Genomic DNA, 17,474 nt, shown 5'->3' on the forward strand with positions numbered 1-17,474 from the left:
TTCCTTTTTTTCTAGCTTGGAGGTATTATAGCAGAAGTTAATTTGGCTGAGCATTCTACAGTTATTACATTTTCAGATTATCGTGATGGAGCAGCTCCATTCCTGTTAATAAATCACACCAAGAATGACATTGTTCAATATAAGCAAAGGTAAGAAGATTATTACAAATACAGTATCCCCTGATTTTAGCAGAGTCTAGCTGATGAGACATTGACTTTATGATAATTTCCTAAGAGTATAAACACCGTTAATGGCATTATGGCCATGTAAAACAATGTCCTCATTAAAAAAAAAGTATACTGAAGTAGGGTTAAAACTGACTTGAGATCTATAATTTACTTTTTTAAAAATTCCAACATAATTGACATATAACATATGAGTTTCAGGTGTCCAACATAATGATTCAATATTTGTATATATTGTAAAATCATCACCACTGTAAGTCTAGTTAATATCCATCACCAAACACAGTTAAGATTTTTTTTCTTGTGATGAGAACTTTTAAGACTTACTCTCTTAGCAACGTTCACACATACAATAGAGTATTATTAACTATAGTCACCATGCTGTACCTCGCATCCCCATGATTTATACATTTTATAACTGGAAGTTTGTGCCTTTTGACCACCTTCACTCATTTCATCCACCCCAACCCTGCCTCTAGCAACTGCCAATCTGTCCTCTGTATCTGTGTGTTTGGTTTTTTTGGTTGTTCTCTTTTTTCTTTTTTTGTTTTTTTTTTAGATTCCACATATAAGTGAGATGATACAGTATCTGTCTTTCTCTGACTTGTTTCACTTAGCATAATGCCATTAAGGTCCATCCATGTTGTCTCAAATGGCAAGATTTCTTTATGGCTGAATAATATTTCATTTTATATATACCACATTTTCTATATTCATTCATTCATCAGTGGACAGTTAGGTTGTTTCCATGTCTTGGTGATTATAAATAATGCTGCAGTGAACATGCATATAATTTTTGAATTAGTGTTTTCATTTCCTTTGAATAGATAATCCAGCTGCTGGATCACATGTTCTGTTTTTAGTTTTTTGAGAAACCTCCATACTATTTTCCATAGTGGCTGCACCAATTTACATTCCCACCAACAATACACAAGGGTTCCCTTTTTCTCAGCATCCTTGCCAACACTTATTTCTTTTCTTGTCTTTTTGATAATAAGCATTCTAACAGGTGTGAGGTGATGTCTTATTGTGGTTTTGATTTCCCTGATGATTAGTGATATAATTTACTTTTAAATGCTTCAAAAACAAAAACCAAAAGAACTGAAGCAAGTATGACAAAATCTTGGTCATTGTGGAATCTGGTGAGGAAATTGTCAGGGTTTATCATAAGAATTTTGTCTATTTTTGAAATTTGTTTTTAATGAACATAATGTAAATATTGATTCTTTAGATTTTTTTCAAACAGTAGATACCTTTTTCTTGCTGAGGCATGTAGGAAAGGAGCGCTACATTTTTAAGCTTTTCTAAAGACTATATTTATGTCTTGACATTTCAAGACTACTCATTGTATCATTTGTTTCAATATACTGTGATACCTTATCCTCTTAGTACCACTACAATTTATGTAACCTTCTGTTCCTCTACTTATGTGTCCCAGGTTGTCTTGAATTTACTTTGTCTACTTTTCTTAGTTTGTTTTCATGTCACTTATCAGTGGGCTCATATTTATCAGTGCATTTATGCTTTTTTTCCACTGCTAACTGTACACTTCGAATCATTGACTAAAATAGGCATTGATTGAGTGAGAACCTGAAGCTTGAGCTAGCACATATCTAGAACTCCTCCTTGCCTATCAGTTCTCTCATTTGAGGAAGATGTTGAGAGAGAGTAGAGCCTGTTTTCTATGATTATCCATATTATAAAAATAATAAGTTGGTTGATTAACACTGACAAAGGCAAACAAATGGGTTTTTTCTTATTTGTCCTTCAATTCACGTACCTCAACTAGCCTTTCCCAAAGAAACTGTCACAGAATTAAGACCTCCAAAAAATGATTTGGGTGACTATTTTCTCGATTCTGTCAAGGATAGTACATAACTGGTAACATTCTAAGATACACAGGAGCTAAGTTAATTCTTTACATACTGTGGATGATGTAGGGCATTGTAGCTTAAATCTCTGACATCTGGTTGAGCCTGGCTGAGGCTGAACTAGAGACTTCTCAGTCTTTTCTTTGGCCTTGACTTTGCACTGTTCTTTATAGTACATTTCAGATATAAAGTGTCTAGAAATTTTATCTACTGCATTGTTACAGTTGTAAAAGTAAGGGATAAGGGAGAAACTAGAATGTGATCCTGTGTAGAAATTCTGAAACTTAAAAATTACAGTTTTAATGGAAATTTATAAAATTAATATATAGATTAAAGTATTTGTCACATTGTGTTGTTATTTTCTTGTGAGGTTAAGACTTGTACACATATATAGTTAACATTCTGAGGACTCTGGTTACTTTTTATTTTCTTTGAATTTCCTGAGATAAATTTTTTTTTTTTTTTTTGTGGTACGCGGGCCTCTCACTGCTGTGGCCTCTCCCATTGCGGAGCACAGGCTCCGGACGCACAGGCTCAGCGGCCATGGCTCATGGGCCCAGCCGCTCCGCGGCATGTGGGATCTTCCCGGACCGGGGCACGAACCCGTGTCCCCCGTGTCGGCAGGCGGACTCTCAACCACTGCGCCACCAGGGAAGCCCTCCTGAGATAAATTTGAGATGAATTTTTTCATGAGGAATATTCTGCAGTGAATTAAATAGATTAAAATTTATATGAATTAAAGCATTTCTAAATATTTTTAAACCAAATTTATCTGATCAACATGGTTACATTTGATATTTTTTCATAGAAAAATAAGGAATATAGGGCTTTTGTTTCCTCTGCCTTCCCTACCCTTGGCTTTTTTGTTGTTGTTAATATGGTTTTTAATTGTTTCCTACATATAAAAATAACAACTGTCCATTATTTTTTAAAATTCTGTAGGAAAACTGTGAAAAGAAAAACATAATCCCTGAAATCCCAACACTGTCAGCATTTTGATTCAGTTATTTTTTTTACTATTGCTCTCTATCTGTTTATATTTCTGAATCTCTTGTTTTTAACAGCTATTGTGAGCATGTAAATTTGCTTCAAAAACACAATTTTCAATGAATGCATGATATTCCATCATTTAGATGCACTATAATCAAATGTTCTTCTGTTGTTGAGAATTTATTTCCAGTTTTATAATGTTAGAACCTGTTTGTCTTCTAATAAAAATGTTGAACCCCCCAAAAAAAATGTTGAACCCATTTGTAATTCTTATAACAACTAATTTATAATTCCTTGCCATACTTTTTGGTAATATGGATTATTTTCTTCTAAGGATGATTTGGAAAATATACATTTTGTTTCTCTTGTAGATAATTATTTTGTGTTCTTGGAGATTTTGATGCATATTTTACTTTATTTTATTTTATTTTATTTTATTTTATTTTACTGCATCAGGTCTTAGTTGCAGTGTGCAGGCTCTTTGTTGCGGCGCGTGGGCTTTTCTCTAGTAGTGTCACACCGGCTCCAGAGTACGCAGGCTCAATAGTTGCGGCACACAGGCTCTCTAGTTGTGATGCACAGGCTCTAGAGTGCGTGGGCTCAGTAGTTGCGGCGTGTGGGCTTAGATGCCCCGCAGCATGTGGGATCCTAGTTGCCCGACCAGGGATCAAACCCATGTTCCCTGCAGTGGAAGGCAGATTCTTAACCACTGGACCACCAGGGAAGTCCCGATTTTGATGCATTTTAAATTTTGAGGGTGAAACAGTTATCTGCTAATTCATCCATGAAAAATTTGGAGTAGTTTACATTTTCTTTAATTTCTCTTTCCAAATTCTCAGTTTCTTATCAATATAATTTGGGATTTTTGACCCAGATGAATATAAAATGGTTAGTTTTTCAAAAATATGTTCTTGAAGGTATTTGCATTGATTCATAGCATATTAACAACAAGTTAATTTATTTGACTGGTTTACTTGTTTAATATTTCTACATCCTAGTTCTTAAAATTTTATTTTTAGTCATCTCTGGCTTGGTTGGAAAAAGTAAGGGTTTGTGGATAATAGGTTATGCTATTGCTTATTTGAAAATGTCTTTCTCTTGCAAATTAACAATTTGACAGAAAATTTTAAGTCATAACTTCTTGCCTCAAAATTGTGTAGCCATTGCTCCATTGTTTTCTGGCATTCAGTATTACAGAAAAGTGTAAGAACAGTCTTACTTTTATTTCTTCATGGGTAACTGTGATTGTCCTAGATGTTTATAGGCAGGTTTTCCTCTATTTTCTTAAAATTTGAATTTTACAAATTTTACAAAGCTCTATCTAGGATGATATTCTGTTTCCATTAATTTAGTCTGATACCCAATGAAGTCTAATCTGCAGAGTCAGCTTCTTCAGCTCAGAAAAGTTATATTTTATTATTTCTTTGGTTTGTAGCTTCTCCATTTTCTTTTGGGGAATCGTTTTATGAGTTGACTGAGTTTCTTAGAGTTGTATCCCATGTCTTATGGTTTTTAGAAATAATTGAGCTGTATTGTCTTTGCCACAGTAAAAACAGTACTTTTTGGAAAGGGTTACCAATTAAATTCTCTTAGATTTGGTATAGATAAGATAAAGTAAGTGGAATAATTTTCTTTTATAATTAATTTGTATTAAAACAAAAGTTCACAAAGTAGTTTCAGCAACCTGGAGATATTTATTTCCTAAATAGGACAAATATTTCCCTTGAAATATTCTCATTATTTTCTCAGAAAACCACTTTTTTATTGTATAAGGAAAATTTTCAGTCTACTCTTTTTTTTTTTTTTGCGGTATGCGGGCCTCTCACTGTTGTGGCCTCTCCCGCCACGGAGCACAGGCTCCAGATGCGCAGGCCCAGCGGCCATGGCTCACAGGCCCAGCCGCTCCGCGGCATGTGGGATACTCCCGGACCGGGGCACAAACCCATGTCCCCTGCATTGGCAGGCGGACTCTCAACCACTGCGCCACCAGGGAAGCCTGAGGAGAATTTTCAGGCTACTCTTAATCAGAACTATCACAAATCTCAATTAACGGACTCAGAATTAATGAAGTATTATTTTGGATTCTTTAAATAATCGTATACTTGCACTTACTTTAATGCATATTTTTTACTATTTATGTCAGTTCCCTCTGTGAAATAGAAGATTCCCTCCCTCCTGGAAAAGCAATTCTTTACACGTGGGCTGATCCAGTGGGCTCTAGAAAGCTGAAGTGGAGATGTGGAGAAAGCCACGGTGAAGTAACACAAAAGGATGTATGTACTGGATTGATTATTATGGTGTTCTCAGAAGTCTTTTATTTATTTATTTTTTAAGTTACTCTCTTTCAGCCTTACTAGTTTTGAGGCCTCTTTTGTGTTTCCACTTCTTAAAAACTGCGAAAGATTTTTAAAACAGTATTCAAACCTTAACTTAACCAGAAATGTTTAAAACTGGAAACAGTCTTATTTTGTCTGCCTTTTTATTTGCTTCTATTATGTTATAAAGGGTAAACTTAGGTATTTTCAGCATTCAATTTATATACAATATAAATACATTCTTTGCATTGAAAGTCATCCCAAGTCAATTTAACTTCTGTGAAGGATTATTTAGGGATCTATTAATGAAAGAATTTATCTCTGGATGGCAAACTGTTGTTTTTTATAATAATAAAGTTAGGTATAAACATTCTGCAGTAACATATTAAATGACTTTCAGAAATTGTTTTATTAAAGTTTTATTGGTCTTTCAAAATTTATCTTAATTTGTTCCCTATTCCAGTGTCTTTTTTCTTGCCACTAGTTATTATTTCTCTTATCAAATGAGTATTGAACTTTTATTAATTTTTATGACTTTTTGTAATCTTTTGAGATGATTATATGTTATCTGGGCTTTGTTTTATTTGGTTGGTTTTTTTAATATTAGACCAACCTTGTATTTTTGGAATTGACTTGCTAATGCTTTGTTTAAGACTTTTGCTTGTATTCATGAGAGAAGTTGGCCTGTAACTTTCCTGCCTTGTAATGTCCTAACCAGATTTTGATGTTAAGGTCATTCTAATACATGCTGGGAAATATCTATGATTTTCCTGTTTTCTGGAAGAGCTTATGTAAGATTGGTATGATTTCTAGAATGTTTGGAATACTTGCTAGAGTTCACCAGTGAAGCCAAGCCATCTTAACCTGCAGTAGTCTTTGTAGGAAGGTTTTAAATTATGAATGCTATTTTATTATTAAATATAGGGCAGTTCAGCTTTCTATTTCTACTTGTGTCATTTTGGTAAGAGGTTTTCTAAGAATGCTTTTATTTCATCTCTGTTTTCTAATATATTGATATAAATGTTTTCATAATATTCACCTTTTTATCTTTTAATATTTATGGGGATGATTCTCCTTTTCATTCCTAGCATAGACTATTTGTCCCTTCATTCCTTTTTTCCTGATAAGTTTTGCTGAGATTTTATTTAATTAGTTTCAGTTTAGTTTTGTCTGTCAGAAAACCATCAATTTGCTCTTTTGATGATCTCTTTTATACATTTGTTATCATTTTCACCTGTTTCTGCTCTAATCTATATTCTTTCACCTTTCTTCTGTTTTAATTTGATAAGTTTCTTCTAAACTCTTGAAATAGATATTGTATTAGTCTGCTCAGGGTGCCATAACAAAATAACCTTAGACTGGATGGCTTAAACAATGGAAATTTATTTCTAATGGTTCTGGAGGCTAGAAGCTTGAGATCAGAGTGCCAGCATGGTCAGGTTCTGGTGAATCTGGTGAGGCCTCTTCGTGGCTTGCAGATGACTGCCTTCTTGCTGTGTCCTCACATGGCAAAGAGAGAGTGAGCGAGCCCTCTGGTATCTCTTATAAGGAAACTAATACTGTTGGATCAGAACCCTATTTACACCTTCCCCCTCCCCCAGGATGTCATTTAACCTTAATAACCTCCATAAAGGCCCTATGTCCTAACACAGTCACATTGGAAGTTGAGACGTTAGCATGTGAATTGGGGGAGGGGGCAAATGAGTTCATAGCAGATACCTAGATCATTGCTTTTTAGACTTTCTTCACTTCTTATTTCAAGTCACTTAAAGTCACGAACTTCCTACCAAAAACAGTATTAATTTTATCTCACAAATTTTCCTGTGTTTTATGTTACTTATTTTTTAGTTAAAAATATTTTCTAAATTTCATTGTGACTTATTTTTATATTTTGGCTTCATGGTTACTTAGGTTATCACTTTTCAGAAGTATTTTCTAGTTTTGTTTGTTTATTTCTAACTTAATCCCACTGTGACTAGAGAACATACTCTGATTCAATTTTTTGGAATTTATTGAAATTGACTTTGTAGGCCAGCATGTGGTCAATTTTTGTAAATATTTTATGTGTATTTGAAAAAAATATGTATTCTGTAGTTGTTGGTTACAGTATTCTATGTGTTACCAGGTCCAAGCTCGCTCTGCTCGCCACACGACAGGCCAGTAAATTGGGAGGTGTTTATAAATTTATTTATTTATTTATTTATTTATTTATGGCTGTGTTGGCTCTTCGTTTCTGTGCAGGGGCTTTCTCTAGTTGCGGTGAGCAGGGGCCACTCTTCATTGCGGTGCGCGGGCCTCTCACTGTCGCGGCCTCTCTTGTTGCGGAGCACAGGCTCCAGACGCTCAGGCTCAGTAGCTGTGGCGCACGGGCTTAGTTGCTCCGCGGCATGTGGGATCTTCCCAGACCAGGGCTCGAACCCGTGTCCCCTGCATTGGCAGGCAGATTCTCAACCACTGCACCACCAGGGAAGCCCTGGGAGGTGTTTAGGCAAGGAATAACGACTTTATTCAGAAAGTCAGCAGACTGAGAAGATGGCGGACTAGTGGCCCAAAAAACCATCTTGTTGGGATCTGGATGCCAGTTTCTTTTATAGAACAGAGAGGGGGAGGAGGTTAGGAGCTAAAGTAAAAAGCCCATTTATCTTGCAAAACATCTCCTCACAGTGGCCTTCATTGGGGAGGGAATGTGTTAGTTTCTTCTTTTCTGCAGCCATTCACAGGTGGGCAGGGTCAGATTGTCTCTCTGTGAGCTGAACAGAGGTACTTTAGTTTAAGGTTCAGGCAGAGAGGCAGGGTTCCCTGAGGCAGGCCATTATGTATGATTATAATAACAAAAGCAACAAAAAGCAAAGGTTAAAGTCAAAGAAAGAGATCCAGCAAGGAGTCAAAATCGGCTGTTCCCTGTTACATATATATGTTGATTTATTCAAGTTTTGTTGAATTGTTTAAATCTATCTCATTAAATTTTTTGTTTGCTTGTTCTGTTACTTGGAGAGTGGTGGTTAAAATCATGGATTTACACATTCCTTTTTTGGTTTTGTTAATTTGGGCTCTTATATTTTGAAACTATGTGATTAGGTAGATACAAATTAAGAATTGTTATGTCTTTTTGTTAAATTGATTCTTTTATCAGTATGTAATATTACAGCGCCCACCACAGTATCTTTTTAGGCTTAAACATTCAGACTTACAAAACTATCATAGGCCACAGTTTACAGCTGCCTGCTTGGGTGGATACAGGCCAGGAAACACAGCATACCAGCAGGGAGCATCAAACAAGTTTAGGAGGTATTCTCTTTGGTCACTTCAAACAACAGCTTTGATGTGAGGGAAAACAAAGCTCACTGGGTGTGTTATGAGCCCCCTTGACCTAGAAGCCCTGCCCCACAGTAGCAGATATCTCTTATAACAACCCATGAGCATAGCTTGTAGGTTTTCTGCAAGGGACACAAAAAGATCATCACATTAACAGAAGCCTAAAGCTTTAGCTTCCTACTATATTACAGCATTCATTCTTGACTTATTAAAACCTGCTGTAAATTAGTACTTGTACCACTTTCCCAGTAATGTGAGGACTTTAGAACTCTTTAACTCCATTTACTCCTTCTGTCTTATGTAATATTGTTGTGTGATTTATTTCTAAGTAGGTTAACTCCCATAAGAAGTATTATTACTGCTTTCTACAATTAGTATTCCATTTAAATTAACCCACATATTTCTCCTTTTGCCACTTCTCATTTCTGCCTGCATCTCCATACTTCTGTTTGGGTTCATTTTTCTTCTCTTTACTATTTTTTTAGTGTGAGTTGTTGACTAAAAAATTATTCACAACCTAAAAGTTGAGAGTTATGTTTTATTGGGCGGGAGCTTTTAGGACTTCAAGCCCGGGAGGCAGCATCTCGAGTAACCCTGAGAGAACAGCTCCGAGGAGGCAATAGGGGAAGCCAGGTTATATAGAAGCTTTACAACAAAGGGCAGGTAGTCAGGAACATCAAAAGATTATTGTTAATTAAAGAAAACCAGATATCCCAGGTTAAGGAATTTAGCACTTTTCTGTGTATAGGAAGACGCAAGAGTCTGGGCTCACTGAAATCATTCCTTTAATATGCACCTCAGCTATCTCGGGCCAGTATCCCGTGTTTTCACATCCTGAGTTTCCTCAGGGCTCACCGGGGGGAGTGGCTGCAGTCCGATGGCTGCTAGATGGCAGGTATTCTTCGTGAGTGTCCGCAGGGCTCGCCAGCTCACCGTGGGGAGTGGCTGCAATGGCTGATGCCTGTGACATCCTTGCTTACTGATGCGGCAGAGCCAGCACTGCATCTGTCAGAGTCTGCAGCTGATGACTGTTCTATCAGTTTCATTCTGGACATGTCTTTATTTTGCCCTGTTTTTAGTGGAGTATTTCTGCTGGATATCAAATTTCAGGGTTGGCACCTCTTTTTTTCTCTTTATCTTTGGAATTCACTATTACATAAATGTTAGACTTTTCATCATGTCTCATGACTTTTATGTGTTGTTCTGTATTGTTTCATCTTTTTCTCTGCTTCAGTATGGATATTTTCTTCTGACCTATTTTTCACTATACTTCTCTCGCTGTATCTAATCTGCTCTTAAAATCATCCATGGAGTTCTTAATTGTAGTTATTGAAATGATGAGTTCTAAGACTTTTATTGTAGAAGTTTTTGTTCCAACATTCTGTCTTGTTACATAATTTCTTGAATGTTTTGATCATAACTACTTTGAAGCCTAATCTGACAATTTCAATATCTAGATTTCATATGGATATTTTTATATTTTCTTTTTTTTCTTGTTTTTCACTCAAATCCATACTTTATGCATGTTTATTTTTGCCTGTGTGCTGGACATAGTATATGAAAAATTTTAAAGGTAATTCGAGGCTCCATATGATGTTCCCTTTCTCTTAAGAACATGTGATTTTACCTTTGTAAGGTAGCTAGTCTAGGGGGAGAGTACCTTAATGGGGACTGAAATTATTTGAACCTGGTCTTCAGTCCTTGTGAGGACTTGTGTATTTCCAGTTTACCCTGGCACCTAAAGTATCGCCCTTTGGGGACTCAGCTAAAAGCCTAAGCTGTTGACCATTCTTTTTGGTATGCCCTGCACTCCAGTTTTGGTCCTTCCAAACATGAGACTCCCAATTTTAATGTTTTTCTTAAGCTCTCAGTGTTTGCTTCTACTTTTAGAACTGGCACTTGTGAACTCTGAATACAAAGTTCACTTTTATTGGCTTTCTTTCTCTCTCAGATCTTGGCCCCATTCTCACTACCTTGGTAACTTTTCTGTCTTTTCAAACACATATTTTTCCTTTTTAGATTTTGTCCAGCTTTTGCTGTTAGGAAGAGTGTTGGTCCAGGACCACCTAGTCATCAGTTGCCAGAGCAGAAACCCCTGGTATCTTTTTAAAATTAAGCTTGTTAGCATAGGGGAGTGTAATGGCATTTTGTGTGTTGATTTTTTTATCCAGAAAATTCACTGAATTCTCTTATTAATATTGATTATTTGTTTTTTATTTTTCCGTATGGACAATCATGACACTTAGAAATAATGAGAGTTTTGTTTTCTCCTTTTCAATCCTTTCATCTTTAATTTCTTTTTGCCTTACTGGACTGGCTAGCATCTCTATATACTGTTCAATAAAACTGATATTAACACATGTCTTTGCCTTATTTCTGGTCTCAAGTTATATAACTTCAATATTTACCTTTAAGTGGGATCTTTGCCAAAGTATGGTGTGTGTGTTTGTTTGGGGGGTTTGATAAGAGGTTAAACAACTTCTCATCTAGTCTTTGTTTGCCAAAAATTTTTATTATGCCTGGATATTGAATTTTGTAAAATGTTTTCTCCCATATAAGTGCTATTTTATTTACATAACATTCCTTTCTTGCTTCAGACACTCACCTTGGATCACTTTCCTTTGCCAGTGTTTAATTCCTCCTATAGAATTTCCTTGAGTGAGTCTCTGTTGATGATGATATTTAGTAGTTTTCATTTGTCTTTAGGCATCTTTGTTTCCTATACTTTTCTTCACTGAAGGATATTTTTGCTGAGTAAGGAATTCTGGGTTCTGAATTGTTTTCTCTTAGCATATTGATGGTATTTTTTCATTGTCTTTTCAGTGTTGCTCTTGCGGAATCCAGTGTTCTTTGAATGTATTTGAGAGGGCTGCCCATAATTGGCCTAACTTTATTTTTTAAATTCATGATTATTAGGTTTATTCAGGAAAAAAGACTTCATTTTAATATAAAAAATAATCAAATATTTGACCTGTTGATTAGTACTTTTGCGTATTTATAGCATAATATTTATATCAAAATGATAGATCAAGTTTATAAAGGTAAATCTGTAATCCAGTGTAAATATTAGAAAAACTTCAGAATTATTTGGAAATTAGTTTATTTATATCTTAATGTAGTTTTAGTACTATGTATTTTATTTTAGAAAGTGTTATAAGTAACATGACTGTGGTAACAACTCATTTTTAATTTTAGTGGATTATAACATGAATGTGTACTATATATTATAATTTCCTGTTAATCAGAGTGTTCACTTAACTAGAAATTCATTGCTGACAGTTAATTATTAGAAGTTAATTATTGAAACTGAAGACCCTGATATCAGCACAATACTTATATATAAGGCTTCCTGCAGAATTAACCCTGTAGTAAGTATTTGTGCTTTGTAGAGCATGCAACTGAGGTGTCAGATATTCTTTATCTTATTTAGTTCAGCTCTACAAGGAAATATGAATTTCTGACTGAACAACTTTTAATGCATAACACACTGATTAGTCTTATAATAAATCAGAGAAAATAAAATTTTGTGTTATTGATTAGCCTAGAAAGGGAGACTATTTAATTAGATTTTACTGTGGTATTAAAAGAACAGTTGACCTGTCTTCCTGACTTCATAATGATGATGGCAGAAGCTGTCATCAACTGATTTTAATTATGTAAATTTCCAAATGTTATACAATTACTAATTTATTTTGTTCAACCCTGGGAACGAAGTGCCATTACTATTCTCACTTTTCAAATGTGGAATCTAGATTTCATGTTGGATGTGACCAAACTCTAATTTTTTATTTTTTTGATGATTTTGTTTCAGGATATGATGACACCTATAAATCTGGAGGAAAAGACCATTTATTTAGTTTCATTCTTTGAAGGCTTACAACGCATTATTTTATTCACTGAAGATCCAAGGGTATTTAAAGCGACATATGAAAGTGAGAAAGCAGAGTTAGCAGAGCAAGAAATTGTGTTGGCATTACAAGATGTTGGAATTTCTCTTGTCAACAATTATACAAAGCAAGAAGTAGCCTATATTGGCATTACAAGGTTAGATGTGTTAAAATTTGGATACATTTAAGTGATCAGTTCTTAATCATTAAGAGTGGTGATTGTAAAATCTAAAATGAGTTAGTTTAAATTTTCTGTTTTGACTATTCATTGATACTAATCTGAGGTAATGCTAATTTAAAAGTGCTTTGATGCTTTTTTTTTGCCTTTTGAGATAAAGACATACCAAAAATCAAATTTATCTCATCATGTTGTTGATTTTCCCAGCGCTCTAAAAATTAGATTTATTCAACTTATCAAAGGTATATTTTCTTTCTTTAATATGTCATAAGGAAATGTTTAACTGTTCATTACCGCCTACCACAGTGCAGGGTACACCACAAATCTAATCTTTTTCTATGAGTTGGTTTGTTTGTTTTTGAAGTACATTTGATCTGCAACACTATGTTAGTTCCTGGTACATAACATAGTGATTCAGTATTTCTGTTCATTACAGTGATCACAATAAGTCTAGTTACCATGTGTCGCCATACGAAGATATTATATTATTATTAACTATATTCCCCACACTGTACATTTCACTTTCTAATCACTTTCTACTTTGACCTTGGCACTTTAAGATCTAATAAGATAATACTGTATTTACCATTTCCCACATAAGTCATCACCAGTAAAACTCTTTCTTTCCCTTTTGCACTTAATATTCCTGTTTATAAACACTTAAAATTAATTTATGTATATTACTGCCAAATTTGAGAGCGTTTCTATATTGCAGTCTGTATAACAAGGATAATGTAGTTTTAATCCTTTACTTGAGTTAAACTCTCAAATAAATATATAAATTAAAGGTATATGATACAGATTTGACTTTGTTTTTCTATGTAAATTCATCTAGAAATGCCCCTGACTTCTCCTTGAATGCTATCCATGCCATTTAAAAAGTCATATTAAAGGGAATTCCCTGGCAGTCCAGTGGTTAGGACTCTGTACTTCCTCTGCAGGGGGCACGGGTTCAATCCCTGGTCAGGGAACTAAGATCCTGCATGCCACTCGGCGTGGCCAAATGAATAAATAAGTAAAAAGGCATGTTAAAACTATTTTCTTAGAAATTTTTTTTGTTCTCAAAAAAGTATGTTTATTACTTAAATTAAAATGTCAAATAGATAACAGATTTTAAGCCTGTGAAACCTGATATGTGCTATCTCCTATGCTAAATGATGTGAATGCAAAGGGGATTAATACATGGTTTCTACCTTTCTGTTTATTAAGTGAACATAAATTTTAGAAGGAATAAACAAATAGAATAAATAAAATTAAATAACTTACATACTTCAGTAAGTAAAACAAGTGAAATAATTTTAGAATGTGGAAAGATTTTTAAATTCTTCATTTAAGTCTTATAGCAATTTTTTAGTAAGTTAGGTTTGTTCCATTCACTGTCTCTCCTAGATTACTGTTTCACACTTTATCTCTTTTTAAACCTCCATTCTCTCTCAGCTCACTGCCTTGCATCTTACTTCACCAAGTAAACTGACACAATCAAAAGGGAACGTCCAAAGACCCACTCCCAATATCTCAGCTTCCTATGCACCAATGTTTTTTACCTACATATTGCAGTGACACATTTCCTAGTTATCATAGGTACATTGTATGTGCTCCTATTTAAACATACGTTTCTACTTTTGCACTATATTTCATTCACTCTTGCCTCTTGAGACATTGATCCAGCAATTCTCTTCTTTTTTTCTCCTACCTCAATAATTTTTGGCTCTCTATTGAATTGTTCCAACCAGTGTAATTTCTTTCAACTAAAAAAAAATTCTCTTGGACCCACTTTTCCTGCTACTTACTGCACATTTCTTTGCTTTACTTTATAGCCAAACCCCTTAGAAGTGTTAATCTATTACAGAAGATATATTCACTATCTCCAATTCTTTTTTTACCCATTTTTCTTTTAACTATTCCAAACAGGTTTTTGCTTTCAGTATACCATGAAACTGGTCTTGGTAAGATCACCAGAGACCTAAGTATTGCCAGGTCCAGTGTACAATTACCAGTCTTTGTATTGATTATGTTTATAACATTTAACACAGATCCCTTCTTGATTCAGTGTCCTTGATGTTACATCCAGGATATCTCACCACCTTGGTTTTTCTTTCTGTTCCAACATTTCTTATTCTTACTTGTTGCTTGCTTGTCTTTTTCTCAACTGCTTAATATTGGGTACCTTGAGGCTCTCAGACCTTAGTCCTCTTCTCTGTTTCAGTTTTGATTTCAAATACCATATATATGCCAAAAACTTCTAAAAATATATCTTCAGCCAGACTTTTGTCCTGAACTCCAGACTTATCTATCCAACGACTTACATAAAATCTTTACTCAGGTATCTAAGAGACTTCTTAAGCTTTGTAGTATGTAAAACCAAACTCCTGATCTCCTTCTACCAAAACCTGCTTTCCCACTGGAGTTAATGACAACTACATTCTTCCAGCTGCTCAGGCCAAAAACTTTGGAATCATCTTTGATTCCTCTCTTTATCTTACACCCCACGTCTAATCCATCTAAAAGTAGTGTTTTGGATCTAGCTTCAAAACACACGTAGAATCTGACCACTTTGTACTGCCTCACTCTTAGACCACCGCAGGAAGAGCCATCACCGTTTTTCTCCTGGCTTACTACATTACATTCCTAACAAGTTTTCCTGTTCTAGTCTTCATCCCTTTTTTTTCTTTCTTCCCACTCCAGCACATAGTACATTCTTAAACCTTAAGTCAGACTATGTGGCTGATTATCTTCTCATAATCTTTCAGTGGGTCCTCACCTCAGAATAAAACTCGGAGTCTTTACAGTATCCTCAAGGCTTTACGTTATTTTGCCTCTCATTATCTGTCTTACTTCATCTTCTACTCTTAATGTGTTCCAGGCATGCCGGCCTCCTTGCTCTTCTACCTGGATGACTACAGGCATGCTCTGCTTGGAGTCTTTGCTCTAGCTTGTCTCTCTACCTGAAATGTTGTTCTTCTCTTCTGTGCTGGATAACTCCCTCATCTTCTTTAAGACTGTTGAAATCTCGCCTTCTTAATGACACCTCTGGTGGCCACCCTTTTCTGATGCTGCAACCCCTGCCACTTTGCATATCCCCGTACTCCACATCAAATTTACCCCGTCTACTTTTTCTTCTTTCAAAAGCATTTTCAGCTCCTAATAAAAGATGCTAATTTACTATTTATTGTCTATCACTCCTCAGGTAAAAGAAAGCTCCAAAATGGCAGAAATGTTCACTGATAATCTCCCTGCCACCTAGAATAGTGCCTAAATAGGAGTTTAATAAGTACTGGTTGAATGAATTCATGTTTTTAAACTTGTAATGTGCTTGCTTACAACTAGGGATATTGCAAAAATTTACTGAAGGTTTTTCAGTAATGGTAATTCATGTAATAAACCAGATAAAATGAAAATGTTTATAAATTAGTACCATGATTTTTGCTTTCATATATAAGTTCTGATGTGGTTTGGGAGACAAAACCCAAGAAGAAGGCAAGATGGAAGCCAATGAGTGTAAAGCACACTGAGAAGTTAGAGAAAGAATTTAAGGAATATACTGAATCTTCACCATCAGAAGATAAGGTTATTGAGTTGGACACTAACATTCCGGTAATATTTTTAAGTACTGATATTAATTTTTATCTGTTGTAATTAGATGAATCACAAGTTAGTTTTTAAGGAGAGACTAGTTTGCTTACAAAACAATGAATCCTATTATACATACTTTATATAGAATATTTTAAAGGGATAGTTCTCTGTATCAAGATTCAGACTTTCTTAAGCCGCTAATGATCTACTCCTTGGTTAACAAGAAGGCAATAAGTTGCTTTATTTTATTTTTAAAACTTTTTTCTTTTATCGCTTTACTTTTTTGATAAATTTTAGTAAAGTTATATAAAAAGTGATAAAACCAAGTTATAAGGATTATGTGAATATTTCTGTGAATTGTATGGATATGGAGTATAAAGATCTCAGTCAAAATCTCATCAAATATTTAGCCTACTATTTAATATTATCTTTAAAGTTTTTTGATACAGATTTCTAATTTTAATCAATTAATAAATAAAGAGAAATTCCATGTGTTTGTGTGTGTGTATGGGCATATTTTTCAGGTTCGCTTCACACCTAGTGGTACTAACATGAAAATTCTGCAGCCACATGTAATAGCTATAAGAAGAAATTACCTTCCAGCATTAAAAGTAGAATATAGCACATCTGCACATCAATCATCATTTAGAATTCAAATTTACAGAATACAGGTGAGTTTGAAAAGATAGTCAAATTATATTCTAAAGGAATATGGCAATAAATGTATTCGCATAGTCTGTTTTCTCTAGTACTTAAGTTTCATTGTTGGACTAGAGTTTTTGATTCCTTGTACTTCTTAAATTTTGTTATTCCAGTCAGGTTCTATAATTAACATATTAATATACTGACCTGTTGTTTGTTTTCTTAGATCCAAAACCAGATACATGGTGCTATATTTCCATTTGTGTTTTACCCCATTAAACCTCCTAAGTCGGTCACCATGGATTCAGGTTTGTTTGTATTTTTACATTGCCATAAAAATGGTTGTATTAGCTATTTGGTTTCTTTTACTTTAAAAATATGAAGTGAAACCATTCTCAAGTTTAGTGTCTATAGGATCACTGGAAAATTAAACAGCTTGAAAAAAAACCAGGAAGTACTCAACTAACTTCAATAAAACTGAGTGAATACTGAAGAAAAGATTATTTAGAAATATATAT

General features: G+C 34.6%; 1 protein-coding gene across 5 annotated transcripts in view; it reads left to right on the top strand.

Annotated features, from left to right (window-relative positions):
* The window catches only part of VPS13A (vacuolar protein sorting 13 homolog A), a 237,092-nt gene that overhangs the window by 179,139 nt on the left and 40,479 nt on the right, over positions 1-17,474 (top strand). For all 5 annotated transcript variants that reach the window (XR_003790666.1, XM_029201746.1, XM_029201744.1 and 2 more), the window contains 6 exons: positions 16-149; positions 5,190-5,319; positions 12,488-12,720; positions 16,182-16,335; positions 16,839-16,985; positions 17,183-17,264. Coding sequence is in view for 4 of the 5 variants with exons in the window: in XM_029201746.1 (XP_029057579.1) it covers positions 16-149; positions 5,190-5,319; positions 12,488-12,720; positions 16,182-16,335; positions 16,839-16,985; positions 17,183-17,264 (880 nt within the window). In the remaining variant the exon portion in view is untranslated. The remainder of the gene's footprint in view (positions 1-15; positions 150-5,189; positions 5,320-12,487; positions 12,721-16,181; positions 16,336-16,838; positions 16,986-17,182; positions 17,265-17,474) is intronic.

The sequence above is a fragment of the Monodon monoceros genome, unplaced genomic scaffold (genome assembly GCF_005190385.1).
Source record: "Monodon monoceros isolate NGI ecotype Baffin Bay Population unplaced genomic scaffold, NGI_Narwhal_1 Super_Scaffold_5, whole genome shotgun sequence".
Lineage (NCBI taxonomy): Eukaryota > Metazoa > Chordata > Mammalia > Artiodactyla > Monodontidae > Monodon > Monodon monoceros.